Source organism: Zea mays, chromosome 4 (genome assembly GCF_902167145.1).
Source record: "Zea mays cultivar B73 chromosome 4, Zm-B73-REFERENCE-NAM-5.0, whole genome shotgun sequence".
NCBI lineage: Eukaryota > Viridiplantae > Streptophyta > Magnoliopsida > Poales > Poaceae > Zea > Zea mays.
Genome location: NC_050099.1, coordinates 189811422 through 189827787, shown reverse-complemented (window position 1 = coordinate 189827787; position 16366 = coordinate 189811422). Strand labels below are relative to the sequence as shown.

Here is a 16366-nt window from a genome sequence, read left to right as displayed (position 1 = left end):
TTTCTCTTTTGGGATCGTGTCAATCCCGCTGAGCACCATCGAGGCATGGAGTATTTTGGATCGGCTGTTTTGATGGTAGCCGTATCCTTTTCGGTTGTGTTGGCCGATTCGCCGAAAATCATCGGTCCTTTATTGTCTCCCTGTATGACAACATCTGCGGTGCCTATTTTGATGATGTCCTTTTTTGTTGTTCTTTGATTTGCTACAGGCATATGCCCCTCTGCCGGATTGGTCGGCCTAGGAGGCCGAGTAGTCCGGTAATCTTGTTGGGCCTGTGCCTGGTGACCTGATTCAGCAGCGCTCAATCGGTCTTGCACTGGTGGCGCCAACCTATCAAAAACGGACGTTTGGGGTGCCCCCCAGGCGGGGTACTGTGGCATTCCAAATGGATATGGTGGCATGCCCCACATTTGATTTGGGACATATGGTGGAGGTAAGTATGTGTATGGATATGGCATAGATGGATAAGGAGGTGGAGGGGTCCATGTCGGCATGTTAGGTCTCAATTGTACAATAGGACCTTTCATTTCTTCCGATTGGTGAGGTGGTCCAATCGGCCTGACCTAACGTTGCTCATGAATGGGTGAGCGGGGTCGCTTCGGTGGCCGGTCACTGGGGCCGGCCTTCTTTTTCACATATTTAGACAACAATTGATCGAAAGTTGGGCCAGGCTTGATCAGCCGACCAGCTGCTTTAAATGTATTTGTTTTCCACGTACCTATCTCTGGTCGTCGTGGTTTGAAGGTACGTGGTCGCTGCGAGTCCTGAGTACGGCCGGACCGTCCGCCGGAGCTCTCCGGACCGTCCGGTGGGGTCCCGGACCGTCCGCGCCTACGTGTCGGACCGTCCGGGATACGCAGCACGGGTTCCTGCATCTGTCTCCCTGTCTGCGCTTGCCCCCCAGTGCTGGAGGCTGTGATGGTCACCTTTAGGGTCTCCCCTCCATCGGGAGTCTTCTCGGCTACCACTTTTCTGCAAGAAACTTTATGATCCTCATCGGCCTTTTTAGAATTGCCGATAATTGCCTCTTTGCCTTTGCTTTTATCGGCCGTGTTTGGCCGAACCAGGACTTTCTTGCCCTCAAAGTCGATCACGTTCATTGGAAAGGGCTCTGTATCCACCTGCATTTCCTGAAATTTCAATCGTCCCTCATTAATGGCCGATTGAATCTGTCGTCGGAATACATTACAATCATTAGTGGCATGAGAAAATGAGTTATGCCACTTGCAGTATGCACGACGTTTTAGCTCGTCGGCGGATGGAACAGTGTGATTTATTTTAATATTGCCATTTTTGAGTAATTCGTCAAATATTTTATCACACTTACCAACATTAAACGTAAACTTAACCTCCTCTTACTGTTTCTTTTGAACCGGCTGCAAGGAGGAACAAGCCGAAGATTTGGCCTGTTTTGGCCACACCATTTCAGCAGCATATACTTCGGCTAATTCGTCATCTGAGCTACTTTGGTCGCATTCTACTATATGTACGTTGTGACGCATTGTTTTAGCAGTTTCTTTGCTCCGGCTTTCGCAAGCCAAAGCCCTCTGGTGTAACTGTGCTAGTGTAAAAAATTGGATGCCTTCTAATCTCTCTTTTAAATAATATCGTAGACCATTAAAGGCTAATCCTACTAGCTGTTTTTCTGCTAAATGAATTTGAAAGCATCGGTTTCTTGTATCGCGGAATCTCCGGATGTAATCATTAACCGATTCGTCTTTTGTCTGTCGCAATGACACTAAATCTACCAAATCCAATTCATAATCACCGGAGAAAAAATGATCATGAAATTTTTGTTCTAGATCCCCCCATGATGAAATGGAATTAGGAGGCAAAGTGGCATACCATGCAAACGCGGTTCCTGTTAGCGATAATGAAAATAAACGTACGCGAAATGCCTCTGTGTCGGCCAATCCTCCCAATTGTGCTAAGAACTGGCCTATATGTTCGCGTGTGTTTTTCCCTTGATCACCCGAAAACTTTGCGAATTCGGGTATCCTGGTTCCCTGTGGGTATGGGTGGTGATCAAATCGGCTGTCATAAGGTTTCCGATATGATTGCCCCCCAGGGACCATGCTTACTCCGAGCTTATCTCGGAACGCCCCGGCTATTTCTTCCCTTACTATATCAATGGCAGCCGGTGCGAGACCACCGGCTCTCTGGTCAAACATAGGTGGGGTTGGCTGGATATTAGCATGCTGTCTTTCCCCCCATTGGTTTGAGTTACGTGGTGCATTTTCATTTGCCCTATATGGGTCATAGGTTTGATCGTTTCTTTCCGGCCCCCTGGGTGGGGCCGGAAAGCTTTCCTGGGCTCTGGATCTTGAATTAATGGGTTGATGCATTGTATAGTGCGATGGGAAGTGCTGCTGGGACGGGTGAGGATTCCGGTAACAATCCTCCTCAAAAAGGTCATGTGCGGACTGTCCGGACATTGGCCCGGACCGTCCGTGATTATGTGCGGACCGTCCGTTGTTGTACGCGGACGGTCCGACTGGGTAGTTTAGGTTCTGTGCCGTGTGTGGTGGCTCGGGCGCATATCTAGGTAACTCATTAAAAATAGGCCCGACTGTTGCTGGCCCGGACGGTCCGCGCTCACGTGCGGACGGTCCGGGCATGTGCAGATCGGCTGGTTTGCTGCCGATTTGCGGTTGATTAGGGTATGTGTCCATCGGCATCCCATAAAGGGGTTGTGACTGGTCGTGACAACCTGTAGCCGATGTGTTACACGCGTTATCTCCTAACTCAACCTCGTGCGAAGGAAAATTTGCGGTACTAGATTTATCAAATGCACGTACTAGTCTCTTAAGATCGCTTTGCATACCCCCTATGATGTTCTGCATTTGTTCACGCTGATCTTCTACATAATTTCTAAGAGATTGCAGATCGTTGGTATTACTTACATTGGGGATATCTGGCGTGGGTTGGAGCGAAGCCGGATCCGTCGCCCGATGTCGGACGACCTTGTTGTTCCTGTCCACTTTGAAGTTGGCCAAGAACTTTGCTTTCGCCTCCTGTATCATCCGCTCCTTGTGCTCCTCGAACTGGAGCTGCTCGTCAGCTGGCAAGGTTTCCCAAGTCGGCTCTATGATGTTGCTTGGAGAAATATCAGAGCTATCCCTTGAACCGGCCATTGAGGGCCGATTTGATGAGCTTAGATATGTCTTCCCCAGCGGAGTCGCCAAAAAGTATGTTGACGCTTTTTCGGAGGCGCCAAATACTCAAGAAGAACTAGTGGCGGTGCTCTCTGTTCAGGCGCGGACGGTCCGCGGCCTGGGGCCGGACGGTCCGCGACCTGGCACAGGGGCTAGGGTTTCCTGCCTGACGGCCCGCGCCTTGGGGCCGGACGGTCCACGCGTGCGCAGGGGCGGCGGAAGATCGCCGGCGGCGCCTGGATCTCGCTCCTGGGAGGGACCCCGTCGGGGAGGAGAGATCCTAGGGGTTGTCTAGGCTCGGGCCGGCCGACCTAGACTCCTCTAATCGGCGTAGAGTCGAAGAGAGGCGAAGAATTTGGGGATCGAGAGGCTAAACTAGAACTAGACTAGAACTACTCCTAATTGTACTGGAAATAAATGCGAATAGAAGTTGTATTGATTCGATTGTTGATGATTACAAATCGGCCGTAGACCTCTCTATTTATAGAGGAGGGGGGCTGGACCCTTTACACAACTGATTCCGAGCTAATCCCGCGAATATAGCTAACAACCGTAGCACAAAACTCGGAACCCTAATCTATTCTGCGCACGCGCGGACCGTCCGGCCCACAGGCGCGGACCGTCCGGACCGCGGACCGTCCGGCCTAAGGGCCGGACCGTCCGCTTGCTCATTTTTGGTTCGAACACATGGAAAAGATTGTGGAAGACTTGGGCTCCCTCTAAATGCAAGTTTTTACTTTGGTTAGTAATAAGGAATAAATGTTGGACTGCTGATAGGCTCCAAAGGAGAGGATTGCAATACCCGGTGTGTTGTACCCTATGTGATCAAGAGCAGGAAACAGTCCAGCAGCATATCCTCTGCACCTGCAGTTTTACTAGGCAATTTTGGCATCTCATTTTGTCGTCCATCGGGCTTGGTGACCTCACTCCGTTTGTTGCTGAACAATCCTTTGCTGAGTGGTGGGGGAAAGCTCTTAACAAAGTGCAAAGGTGCAAGAGGAAGGGTTTCAATAGTGTCATAGTTCTTGGGGCTTGGTGCTTATGGCTCACTCGTAATAAGGCTGTTTTTGATGGAGTGAGCCCTTCCATTAGCTCGATTAAAAGGTTGTTTTTAGATGAATTGAACAGTTGGAATAAGGCGGGAGCAAAGCATTTAGACAGTCTGGGGCTTATTGTCACCTTAAATAGGGTCTAGTAGGGCCTGCCAGCCCTCTCCTTTGTTTCACCTACTTGGGTGTTGGAGAGGAGGCTTGGGTGTTAGGTCTTGGTTTATTTTGTTTTTTTCTGCCCTCAGGGCGTTGTATTTTGGTCCACTTTGGACCTTCCTCTCTTAATATAATGATGCGCAGTTCTCCTGCGCGTTCGAGAAAAAAACAAAAGCGAGATGTGCAATTTTTCTCTCGAACGCGCATGAGAGCTACACATCTTTATATATTAGAGGGAAAGAGAGACGAAAGGTATTACAAAACGAGAGACAGAACCTGCTATGCAAGAATCTCCCGAAAAGCACACACACCCCTTAGAACTATTACATGATTGTATCATAACTTTCACCGACCACACTAAGGGCCTCAATTAGGCTTAAGCTTCCGAGATTTTTGGCTCCAGCTAGCACCCAGCACGCCAACTCATCTAAAACACCCCTATGCACCTTCCCAATTTACAATTATTTTGGAACCGAGTATTTCCTAGTCAAGTAGGTGAGCTAGAAATAGAGTATTTTTATCTTTGGTCCTGGCTAAAATTAGGCCACAGACTAATACTCTTTAGTCCTAGTTGAAGCCACCAACTGAGATTAAATGTCCATGCCATATATCTCCTTAGCTTTCTTTCTCCCATGACCCAAGCCATTTGAAGCTCTCTTCTTGCCCGTGGAATGAGTTCATGGGTGATTCGTGAAGAGTTGATGACACCTTTCACTCTAGGGTTCTAAAGGTTAGCAACTTCAACATCTCATGTTTCATTTCTCGTCTAGCACATTTCATAGTTTAGTACTAGAGAAAATCGTGTGTTTCTAGATTGAAAATAATGGTGAAGTTTTATTTATACACAATTTGAAATTAAATTTACTTACTAGGCTTCATATGGGAAGCCAAAAGATATACACTGGAAGCAAGACAAGGGCTACAACATATGAAAGAATGAGACAACTGGCATCCAGAGAAAAGATAAAGGATGCCATTTTTCTCGAAAAGCGCAGGAGAACTGCGCCCTATTATATTAAGTAGAGAAAGAATACAAGGGGCAAGAAAGGACCCCGGGAACATGCACTCCTTACAGAGGCCAGAAACAGGCATACACAAAAAGATCCATAAGGAACCACAAGAAAAACGACCCCCCCAAACCACAGACCCTAACCATTAGGGCTAGGAGCAGCCTGATGGAATAAGTCATGTAGTCTTCGTGTGGAGGACAACATCTCTGTTTTTGTGATGTGGAGTACAGTCCGCACAGAATCTCTGCTGCAGGACAGCAGTAGCAACTGTTGTAGGACAGCAGCAGCAACATTCTTTGAACTGTTGTAGGACAGCAGTAGCAGCAGTCTTTTGACTGTACTTTAGCATCTAGAGGTCAGCACCTGTGTGCTGCAGTGAGTAGTGTAGTATGTAGTATAGTGTAGTGTAGCCCATAGGGCTATAAATATGTGTCCCCAACCCTTCTAAGGGTATGGCATTTAAGTAGTGTGTGAGAAACAAATCGAAAATTGCCGCAACTCGTAGTGTCATTCTCTCGATGAGAGTAAGAGTCCCATTACTTACAATTGGTATCAGATGCAGGTTATCCTGCAACCTAAACATCTCTTGCTCATCTCCTTCCCGCGCCTCTCCTCATACTCAGTCGGCAGCAAGAGCTCCAGCTGTTGCTTCCTCTCCTGCTCGAACGAGCAGCCTTTCGTCTGAGACAGCCTCTTCCACACGCAGCGATCCCTCACTAGCACACCATGTCCCTACGCTCAGTCACTTCGAGTGCGCGGCGCCAGCTGGAGGCCGAGGTCGCCGCAGCACAAGAACGCGAGCGAGAAGCAGCAGTGGCTGCAGCGACAGCGATGAGAGCAGCACGACTAGCAGCGGCGAAACTGGCAACAGCAAGAGCGGAAGTAGAAGCAGCGAAGGCGGCAGATGCTACACGTGCAGCGGTGGCAGAGCTCGAGGCTCTACGCGGCAGTAGCGCCAGCAATTCTGTTTTCGGCGACGGCAACACCAACGACTAGCTCAGGCTGGCAAGGGAGGCAACACAAGAGCAGACGACACAGTGGGCAGTCGCACACCCCCATGGGGGCGCACGCGGTGGCAGCCCAGATAGGCACAGACGAGCCAACGGCGCTCCGGGCGAGAACGCGCGCGGCCATAGCCCTGATGGGCGCGGACGCGCTAACGGTGCTCCTGGTGGCGGTGGCCGGGTCGATGGAGATCACGGCTTCTACAGGCGGCGCGGCTCTCCCACTCCGGATCGGTAGCATGGTCACCGAGGGGTCCAGGCCGTTGTCAGGGATATCGGTCCCGGCGGTGGGTGGCCTACCCTCACCAGGACCAACTACGTCGAGTGGGCCACAATGATGAGGGTACGGCTTCAGGTTCGCCACATGTGGGAAGCAGTTCAATATGGCGACGTTGACTACTACAAGGATCGACGTGCACTAGATGCCCTCATTGCTGCAGTCCCGATTGAGATGCAGTTTTCGCTTTCTCAGAAGCAGACTAACAAGGAGGCCTGAGACGCCATCGCTGCGACCCGCATCGGCAGCGATCGTGCCCTCAAGACCACACTGCAAGCACTTCGCAAGGAGTGAGAGAACCTGGCCTTCAAGCCAGGTGAGGATGCTGATGACTTTGCTCTCCGCCTCAACACTCTGTTGCAGAAGATGGTGCAGTTCAGCGACGACACCTACGATGAGGAGAGAGACGTCGAGAAACTCTTTCGTTGCATCCCCGAGAAGTATAAGCAGATCGCTCGCTCAATCGAGTCTCTGCTAGACCTCTCCACGATCACGATCGAAGAAGCGATATGTCGTCTCAAGGTCGTTGATGGTGACGAACCACATGCCCTCTCTGGGCCTATCACCATTGGTGGGAAGCTACATCTCACTCAAGAGCAGTGGGAGGCCTGCCAGGTGGACAAGAAGAAGGGAGAGTCCTCCTCGACACGGGGCCGCAAACGTGGCAAGTCGCGCAAGGCGCGTGGAGGCAACCAGGCCGGAGCGTGAGGACAAGCTGAGGGTGGTGCCCGCGGAGGCGCCCAAGGCGGCGCCGTCGGTAACAAGAAGCCGACACGAGACTACGGCTGCCACAACTGTGGCAACCTTGGCCACTGGGCCAGGGACTGCTGACAGCCACGGCGCGGTCAGGCCAACGTTGCATAGGCGGAGGCGGAGGAGGAAGCTCTGCTCCTAGCATACGTAAGCATCGAGCTATCTCCAGCGGCACCGGCCGCGGCGGCACTCCTCCACCTTGATGAGTCGAAAGCACGCGCTTTCCTCGGCGACGGCTCCAACAAAGACATGATCGAAGGATGGTGTCTCGACACCGGCGCCACTCATCACATGACCGGCCGACGGGAGTTCTTCACCAAGCGCGACTTGTGAAGCAAGGGAAAGTGCACTAGTTAATGTGTTACTCTATATCGGTGATATTCTATCATACAAAATTAGTGAGCTACGCTTTGCCTAGTACATCATATAATATGATCAAACTTGGTGTCTACTTATGTTTGCATGAACTTTGATTGCTTGAACAACTGATTTGTACGACACGATTTTAATTATTATGGTTTGTATTGACTTGATGAACAAGAATGTTCTTATTGTAATATACAAGGTCTTATTAATTAGTTCCATTCCTGTTTTGAAACATATGTATAGTTTATGGGCGTTCAATAGTAGGGTATGATATGTATAAAAACTATTTGAAATAAAATAATTGTATGGAAAAGAAACGATAAAATGAAAAGGGAAGAAAAGAAAATAGTGACATTTAGTCTTGATTAGTAATACCAACCAGGACTAAAAGTATTCGCCCCATGCATGGGCTGGAGACCCCTCCAAGACTAAAGGTCACCTTTAGTTCCGATTGCCTAGCCTAAGGACTAAATGACCGGACCTTTAGTCCTGGATATACAGTCCTGATTAAAAAATCGGGACTAAAGGGGTTTTCAACCAGGATTGTAGCTCAGTTCTGCACTAGTGCTCAGCATCAGCTATAGAGTTTTGTAACATTGATGGTTCAGAAATAATGAATAAAAGAGAAGGTGCGTCTGATCCAGCTAATTTGATATTTTCGTCTGTCTAAGACTATTGTTTTTAGGAAGTCAAAAAAGTTAACACAGGATAATGTAGATTACCTCGTTGGCCCAATCAAACGTAGATCCCAAACAGGGCCACATAAACCAAGGCTAAGTATTCTCTCAAGCCTAAGGAGAAAAGGTTAATATGTCTCATGGGCAAATTCTCGATAAGAAGAAATGAGAAATAAGTTATATATACATAAAATAGGCACTGATGTATATTTAAAATAGTTTGCTAGTATCTCACAGAATTTCATACTATGGTTTTAGTCACCTGAAATTAGCAGAACTCCACAAATGAATAGTGCCATCTGCTGAACCTGTAGTTATATATGGAGTGTCCGGAAGGGAAATGACAGAAACAACTGGCGACATGAAAACATCCATTGTCTGGACGCATTCCTTTTCCTTCAAGGCCCATGCCTCATTTGACAAAAATATAGCATGGATCAGTAGCAATTGTTATGCGCGGAACTATAATGTGTCTATACACACAGACAACATCGATACCTTGGCAGTACAGTCTTGAGATCCACTAATCAAATATTGCTGACCATCATGTGTGACGAAATCCAAGCAATTCACTTTGTCCGAATGGCCGTGCAGAGTACACTCTGATGTGGGAGATTTCAGGCACCAAAGCTGATGTACATCAAAGCATAGCTTATTAATCACACTATCGCACAGTCATTGTTTCAAAGGAAATTAATTACACTTATCTTGGTATATTTTCTTTATCGAACTTGCAGGAGAACTGTGCATCTTATAAAGAGTAAAAAGGCTTACAAAGCAGCGAAACCTGCTAAATAGAAGCATAAACAGAGGGGGGGGGGGGGGACTACATTTTGGCACCAACCATAACCCAACACACTAATTCATCCAAGAAGCTTCTCTGCAGCCTTGCTAAGGAAGGAGGTTCCCCATTAAAAACCACCTTGTTACGATGAAAACCATCTTGGTATATTTTGAATGTTGTGTTAATTCAATATAAGAATCAAAACAAGGGAGAGAGGCTCAAACCTTTATTGTGTGATCACTTGAAACACTGGCAAAACTGTCATTTGGGCTAAATGCCACTTGAAGTATGGAATCAGTGTGTTCCCTACCAAATTTTTGTATGCACTTCCAATCATCGTCCCAGTCCCAAAGCTTCATTTCTTCACAGGTAGAGAGCAAATATGGCTGGGTTGGATGAACGATAAGCGCTCTGGACGAGCAAATACCCCAGTCTATGATCCCAGATGAGTATGCTGTATAAATGAGAAAATGGTCCATTATGTAATACTTTTTACTATCATTATTTGGAGACTAGTTTAAAACACCCATTATTAATTCTCACGATGCATGTTAGAAAAAAGGAAAAATTTATGAAAATCAAGATTATCTAATTATACCAAAATTATTTAAAGTGTAGAATGAGAGAAAACCCTAACCCTAACAGGGGTTGGGTGATGTATTAATATACTTGAGTAAACTGGGTCAGGCCCATTACAGAAAGGTGAGATAGTAATTACACGGGGAAAACCCCAAACCCTAAACGGATATTCTAACACCCCCCGCAGTCACAACTCTATCCTGTACAGATGTTGAGACTTGAGCGAAAGTCTAAAAATACACTCGACGGTAACCCCTTGGTGAAGATGTCGGCGAACTGCAGCGTGGTGGGGACGCTGAGAACACGAACATCACCGGCGGCGACACGCTCGCGGACGAAGTGCAGGTCATCTCCACGTGCTTCGTGCGCTGATGCTGCACGGGATTAGTGGAGAGGTAGACTGCGCTGACGTTGTCACAGTAGACGAGGGTGGCGCGCTGGAGGGGACTGTGGAGCTCGTGGAGGAGCTGTCGCAGCCAGAAGGCCTCTGCCACGCTGATGGCCACGGCGCGGTACTCGGCCTCAGCACTGGAGCGAGAGACGACGAGCTGCCGCTTGGCTGCCCATGAGACGAGGTTGGTGCCCAGGAACACGACGTAACCGGAGGTGGATCGACGCGTGTCTGGACAGCCAGCCCAGTCGTCGTCGGTGTAGACCACGAGTTCCGACGTCGGGGATGATCGGAGTAGGAGGCCGTAGTCGAGGGAGCCGCGGAGGTAGCGCAGGATCCGCTTGAGAGCGGTGAGATGAGGCTCCCGCGGGGTGTGCATATGCAGGCAAACCTGCTGGACGGCGTAGGCGATGTCAGGCCTGGAGAAGGTGAGGTACTGGAGCGCGCCGGTCAGGCTCCGGTAGGACGTCGCATCGACGACCGGGGGCCTGTCGTCCTCTGAGAGCTTCGCTTGAGTGTCGACAGGCGTGGAGCAGGGCTTGCAGTCGGACATGCCAGCCCGCTCTAGTATGTCGATGGCGTACTGGCGCTGATGGAGGAAGAGACCCTGGGGCCGGCACTCGGCGGTGATGCCGAGGAAGTGGTGGAGGGGCCCTAGGTCCTTCATCGCGAACTCCCGATGCAGGGTGATGATCGTGCGTTGTAGAAGGTCGGCGGTGGATGCCGTGAGCACAATGTCGTCGACGTAGAGGAGAAGGAAGACGGTGTCGTCGCCGCGTCGGTAGATGAAGAGGGACGTGTCCGACTTGGCCTCGACGAAGCCGATGGAGGCCAAGTAGGAAGCGAAGCGACTGTACCAGGCCCACGGTGCCTGCTTGAGGCCGTAGAGGGAGTGGTTCAGCCGGCAGACCAGATCCGGACGAGCTTCGTCGACGAAGCCGGTGGCTTGCTGCAGTAGACAGTCTCCGTCAGAGTGCTGTGGAGGAAGGCATTCTTGACGTCGAGCTGATGGATAGCCCAGTCCCGAGAGAGGGCGAGGGAGAGGACGGTGCGAACAGTGGCGAACTTGACGACGGGGCTGAAGGTCTCGTCGTAGTCCACTCCGGGGCGTTGGGTGAAGCCCCGAAGGACCCAACGAGCCTTGTAGCGGTCGAGGGATCCGTCCGAGGTAAGCTTGTGGCGAAATAGCCACTTGCCGGTGACCACGTTGGTGCCTGGTGGACACGGCACCAGGTCCCAGGTGTGATTGGCCAGGAGGGCCGCATACTCCTCCATAGCGCGTCGCCAGTGTGGGTCGGCGAGAGCGGTGCGAACGGAGGAGGGGATCGGGGAAGCGTCCGGTGGAGTGGTAATCGTATCAGCTACCAAGATCAGTCGGTCGACAGGTCGAAGAATGCCGGCGGCGCGCCGGGTCACCATCGGGTGGACGTCCCGGGGTCACGGTGGATGGCGACCGGGTGGTACACCGGTGGCTCGGGGCGGTCTGCCGGGACGTCAGGGGCTGCGGGCGTGGCCGACTCGCGGCAGTGATAGACGACGGTGGGGTCGACGAAGCACACCGGGCTCGTCGACGGGCCCGAGTCAGCAGGTGCCGAGGTAGTGATGTGGCGGCGGCGGTGGTAGACGAGCGCGAGGTCGGCGAAGCGAGCCGTGGGCGTCGACGGGGTCGCGCGTGGTGCGGGAGGGGTTGACGGGGCCGCGCGTGGCACAGGCGTGGTCGACGGGGTCGCGCGTGGTGCGGGAATAGGCGCAGGCATGGTTGATGGGGCCACGCGTGGCGCAGGCGTGATCAACGGGGCCGCGCGTGGCGCGGGAATAGGCGCGAGCCGCAGCGTCGAGGCCGCACGGGTGCAGGTAACGGCGCAAGGCGGGGTGCCTGGGAGGAGGGGGAGACCGGATCGGACTCGACGAGGGAGTCGAGATCGGTGGGTGGGGAGGGGCCAGCAAGGGGAAACACATCCTCGTCGAAGACGACGTGACGAGAGATGATGATGCGGTGGGAGGCGAGGTCTAGACACCGATACCCCTTGTGGTCAGAGGAGTAGCCAAGGAAGAGGCAGCGGGTGGAGCGAGGAGAAAGCTTATGAGGGGCAGTAGCGGAAATGTTAGGGTAGCAGGCACAACCGAACACGCGAAGGTGGTCGTAGGTGGGGGCTGTGCCGTACAGGGCGAAGTAGGGAGTAGGGTGGCTCACCGCCTTGGAGGGAAGACGGTTGAGGAGGTGGGTGGCGGTGTGCAGGGCCTCTGCCCAGTAGCTGGCAGGGAGAGACGCCTGAAAGAGAAGACAACGGATCATGTTGGTGGTGGTGCGAATCATGCGTTCTGCCCGGTCGTTCTGGGCGGAGGTGTAGGGGCACGAGAGTCGCAACTGAATGTCACTGGTGAGGAAGAATGACCGAGAGGCGTGGTTGTCGAACTCGCGGCCGTTGTCGCACTGCAGTGCACGGACCGGGCGCCGGAACTGGGTGGATACCCAGGCGAAGAAGTGAGTGAGGGTGGTAAACGTGTCGGACTTCAGCCGAAGGGGGAAAGTCCAAAGAAAATGGGATTAGTCGTCCAGAATGACCAGGTAGTATTTGTAGCCGGAGAGGCTAAGGACAGGAGACGTCCAGAGATCACAGTGGACAAGATCAAAGGCCTAAACAGCCCTGGACGTGGAAAAAGGAAGACGTGAGTGACAGCCGAGCTGACAAGCATGACAGAGGTGCTCAGAAGAGCCCCGAGTATAGGATATGTCTGAGTGGCTGGGACATGACGTCAGGTCCAGGGTGCCCGAGGCGACGATGCCAAATGGCGGAGGAGGTGGTGGTAGTAGCAAGAGCATGTGATGTGGTGGTAGTAGTAAGTGCAGGAGATGAGGCTACTCTGGTAGGGGGAGTGGAGGGCAAGTGAAGAGAATAGAGGGGGCCAGAGCTGTCACAGCGAGCGAGCACAACATGTGTGGGAAGGTGGAGTATGGTGAGACCCCAGGGGTCGAACTCCATAGAGAAGTGGTTGTCGCTAGTGAAGCGACGAACCGAGAGGAGGGGATGAGTCAGACCGGGAGCAACAAGGACGTCGTTAAGGCAGAATGGTCCTGGAAGAACAGATGCACCTACTGAGGTTACCGGGAGAGTGGAACAGTTGCCTACGACGATGGAGGAAGGATGTGAGGGGTGTGGTGGATGGGAGCGGAATAACGAACTAGTTGTGGGAGTAGTGTGGAAGGAGGCCCCAGAGTCGACCACCCAATCGGTGGGAGAGGGAGACAGTGGGGAGGCCGTAGGCTGCGCGGAGAGAGCCAGAGGAGGAGCTCTGACGTGGTTACTAGGAGGGGAGGGACACAACGGGGGCTCGATTGCCAAGAGGCGATCACTGTACGAGGGAAGACAAGGGGTCCGGGCACGTGACGGCCGGCCTTGGGGTGGATTTCAACACAGTCACAAAGGACAGGGCTCATGGCGGGATCGAAGGCCACGAAGGCCCCCTGGACAAGCTGACCATCGTGGAGGAGGACACGCACGGTGAGCCCGTCGAAAGGGGGTGAAGCCATGAGAGAGCGGAGAAGTGGTCAGAGACAAGCAGCCGGCATGACGCTTGGGGAAAGGTGTTGCTATAGGGCGAGGATGTGTGGAGGCCGAAACTGGTTCGCGGCAAGGCCGGCCCAAGCGGTGCCGATGAGCAGGAAGCCAGGTGAGGCGAGCCCGCGGCGGCTGACAGGCAGAAGGGAAATGGTCGTCGTGCGCGCGATGGGCAGAGCAGCGCGCACAACAGACGGCCTTCTCGACGGAGATGCCGTGGACGCAGGACAGGGCGCCGCACTCGAGGTCCTCGAGGGTGACGAAGCGGGTGGACTTGGACGGGGAGGAGAGGTGGTGGAGGACGTGCTCGAAGAGGCCCTCGTCGCAGGGGAGCACGAGGCAGATGAAGGGCGTTGGGTGCTCCACCGGGACGCAGGTGCGCAACGGAGACGCTGCAGGCGGAGCAGGGCGTTGTGGGGCCGGGCGGGGCGATGGCAGGGTCGCCCTAGGGAGCGGCGGCAACGGCGGGGCAGGAGAAGAGGAGGTGGAGGCAGGCGGAGCAGAAGGCGGACGGGCTGTAGAGGATGACGCAGGAGGAGCAGAGGAGGCAGAAAACGCCCTCATGACGGAAGTGGTGGAGCGGCCAGGCGTCGCGGACGGGGCCGAGCTGACGGCGGCGCGGCAGTGGACAGGGGCGAGGCGGTGGCGTGGTGGCGAGCGGACGGGGGAGCGCCTTCGACCGTAGATTGCGGCGATGTGGTGGACGAACGGGCCCGCGGCGGATGTGGATGGGCCCCCAGTGGCGGCAACGAACGGCAGGCCGGTGACGCACTAACGCTGACGCGGCTGAAGGGGCGACCGGAGCTGGGGGCACAGCCGGAGCAGAGAGGTCGGCCGACGACGGTGGGCGCGGCCGGATCAGAGAGTCGGGCCGACGGTCGTGGGCGCGGGGAGGGGCAGCGGACGTACGGCGTCCGTCGCAGGGAGGGGCAGGCGGCCGGCGCTGGGAGGTGATGGGGGTGGCGGCGGCTGGCCAGGGGAGATGGCCGGCGGCGGCTGGAGTGAAGGGGGAGAGAGAGGAAAAACTATTGTGGCTCTGGTACCATGTAGAATGAGAGAAAACCCTAACCCTAACAGGGGTTGGGTGATGTATTAATATACTTGAGTAAACTAGGCCAGGCCCATTACAGAGGGGTGAGATAGTAATTACACGGGGAAAACCCCAAACCCTAAACGGATATTCTAACATAAAGTAATTTATTTTTCTCAAATATGCAAGAGAGTTACTAAAAGTACTAGTTTGATTTTGGTAATTGAGTGACAACTGTTACTAACCTTGGATTCAAGAAAGAGTGATTAGTCTTTAGGACTTGGTAGAATATATAGGAAAAGCTAATATGGGCCACATAGGCCTTAATACTCCCCTTCAAACTCAAGGTGGAAGTGGAGGATCCATAGCGATCCGGAGGTTCAATTGTACTACGATCACGAAGATGATATCCCTGGTGATTTGGTAATGCATCAACAAATTGTGACCCATCATTAATCTATAGATCATCAGAAACAGCTAGAGAGTCATCATTGTTAGTACAAACAACAACAACAGGTTCGTCATCAGGACCGGTCATGGGACCAGTGCGAGGACGACAAATGTAGGTTTTGGTAACTGGTGGTTTAGAGGCAAAGTTTGAAGTGGGTGCTGAAGTAGAAGGATTTGTAATGGGAATCAGAACATCGGGTGAGGATGTTGGATTTGATGGTGTAGTGGAAGATGAAAACCTAGATGAAGGAGCATGGATGGGAGGAAGGCACATGAAAGAGGTGGAGCCTGGGAAAAAGAAGATGAATATGTGAGGGAGTTATAAAAGAAAGGCCAATTTTCATTAAAACTCACATGACGAGAAATAGGAATGTGATGGGCTAAAGGGTCATAACATCGATAACCTTTATGCTCTGGACTGTATCCAAGAAAAACACACTCAATAGATTGAGCAGTCAATTTAGTCCGTTCACGAGGTGCTAATTGTAAGTAAAGGGACTACTCTCATCAAGAGGATGACACTATGTGATACTATCAAAATCATTAAATAAAAATAATACATTTAGATAATAATGATATTTATGGTAATTAATTTTCTCTTAAGTGTTCGTTATTTATTTGCCTTTGGGATGATTTTTTAATGCTCATGATTGATTTTGAATATGGAGTATCATTTCTTCTTAAATGAAAACTAAATAAATAATATAATAATTATTGGTCCAAAAATAAATATTTTAATTATAAATAGTCTTGTTGTGATTATTATGAAATTTAGGATTATTTAAAAATATAATTCGAATTTACAAAAGAAAAAAAACAAAACCTAACCTAACTAACCCTAGCCGGCCCATTAGGCCCAATACCCCTAAACCTAGCCACCGCCGCCCCTAACCCTCAAGTCGCCGTCGCCGCCCTCTATTCTCAGCCGCCACCTCTTCTCTCTCCCACCTTCCTCTCTCTCCTCCCTCTGCTCTCTTCACCGCGCAGCCGCCTCACCCGGCGCCCAGACCGCGCCCAGGGAGCCTCCAACCGGCCGAACCCAGCGCCCTGCCCCTGCCGTGACCAGGCGCCCGACGCGTCGTGCCCCTGCAGCGACCCGTCCGCCCAAGACCGAGCGGCCGCGCC

The 16366-nt window shown here is 52.1% G+C and overlaps 1 protein-coding gene across 3 annotated transcripts in view; it reads right to left on the bottom strand.

The window, feature by feature from the left end:
- Nucleotides 1–16366, bottom strand: part of LOC100384203 (uncharacterized) — a 130851-nt gene that overhangs the window by 45388 nt on the left and 69097 nt on the right. For 2 of the 3 annotated variants that reach the window (XR_004857613.1, XM_035967069.1), the window contains 4 exons: nt 9456–9685; nt 8946–9077; nt 8710–8858; nt 8493–8561 (listed from right to left, as the gene is read on the bottom strand). Coding sequence is in view for 1 of the 3 variants with exons in the window: in XM_035967069.1 (XP_035822962.1) it covers nt 8493–8534 (42 nt within the window). In the remaining 2 variants the exon portion in view is untranslated. Of the gene's footprint in view, nt 1–8492; nt 8562–8709; nt 8859–8945; nt 9078–9291; nt 9370–9455; nt 9686–16366 lie in introns of all 3 variants that reach the window. The other variant, XR_004857612.1, reaches the window with a different exon arrangement.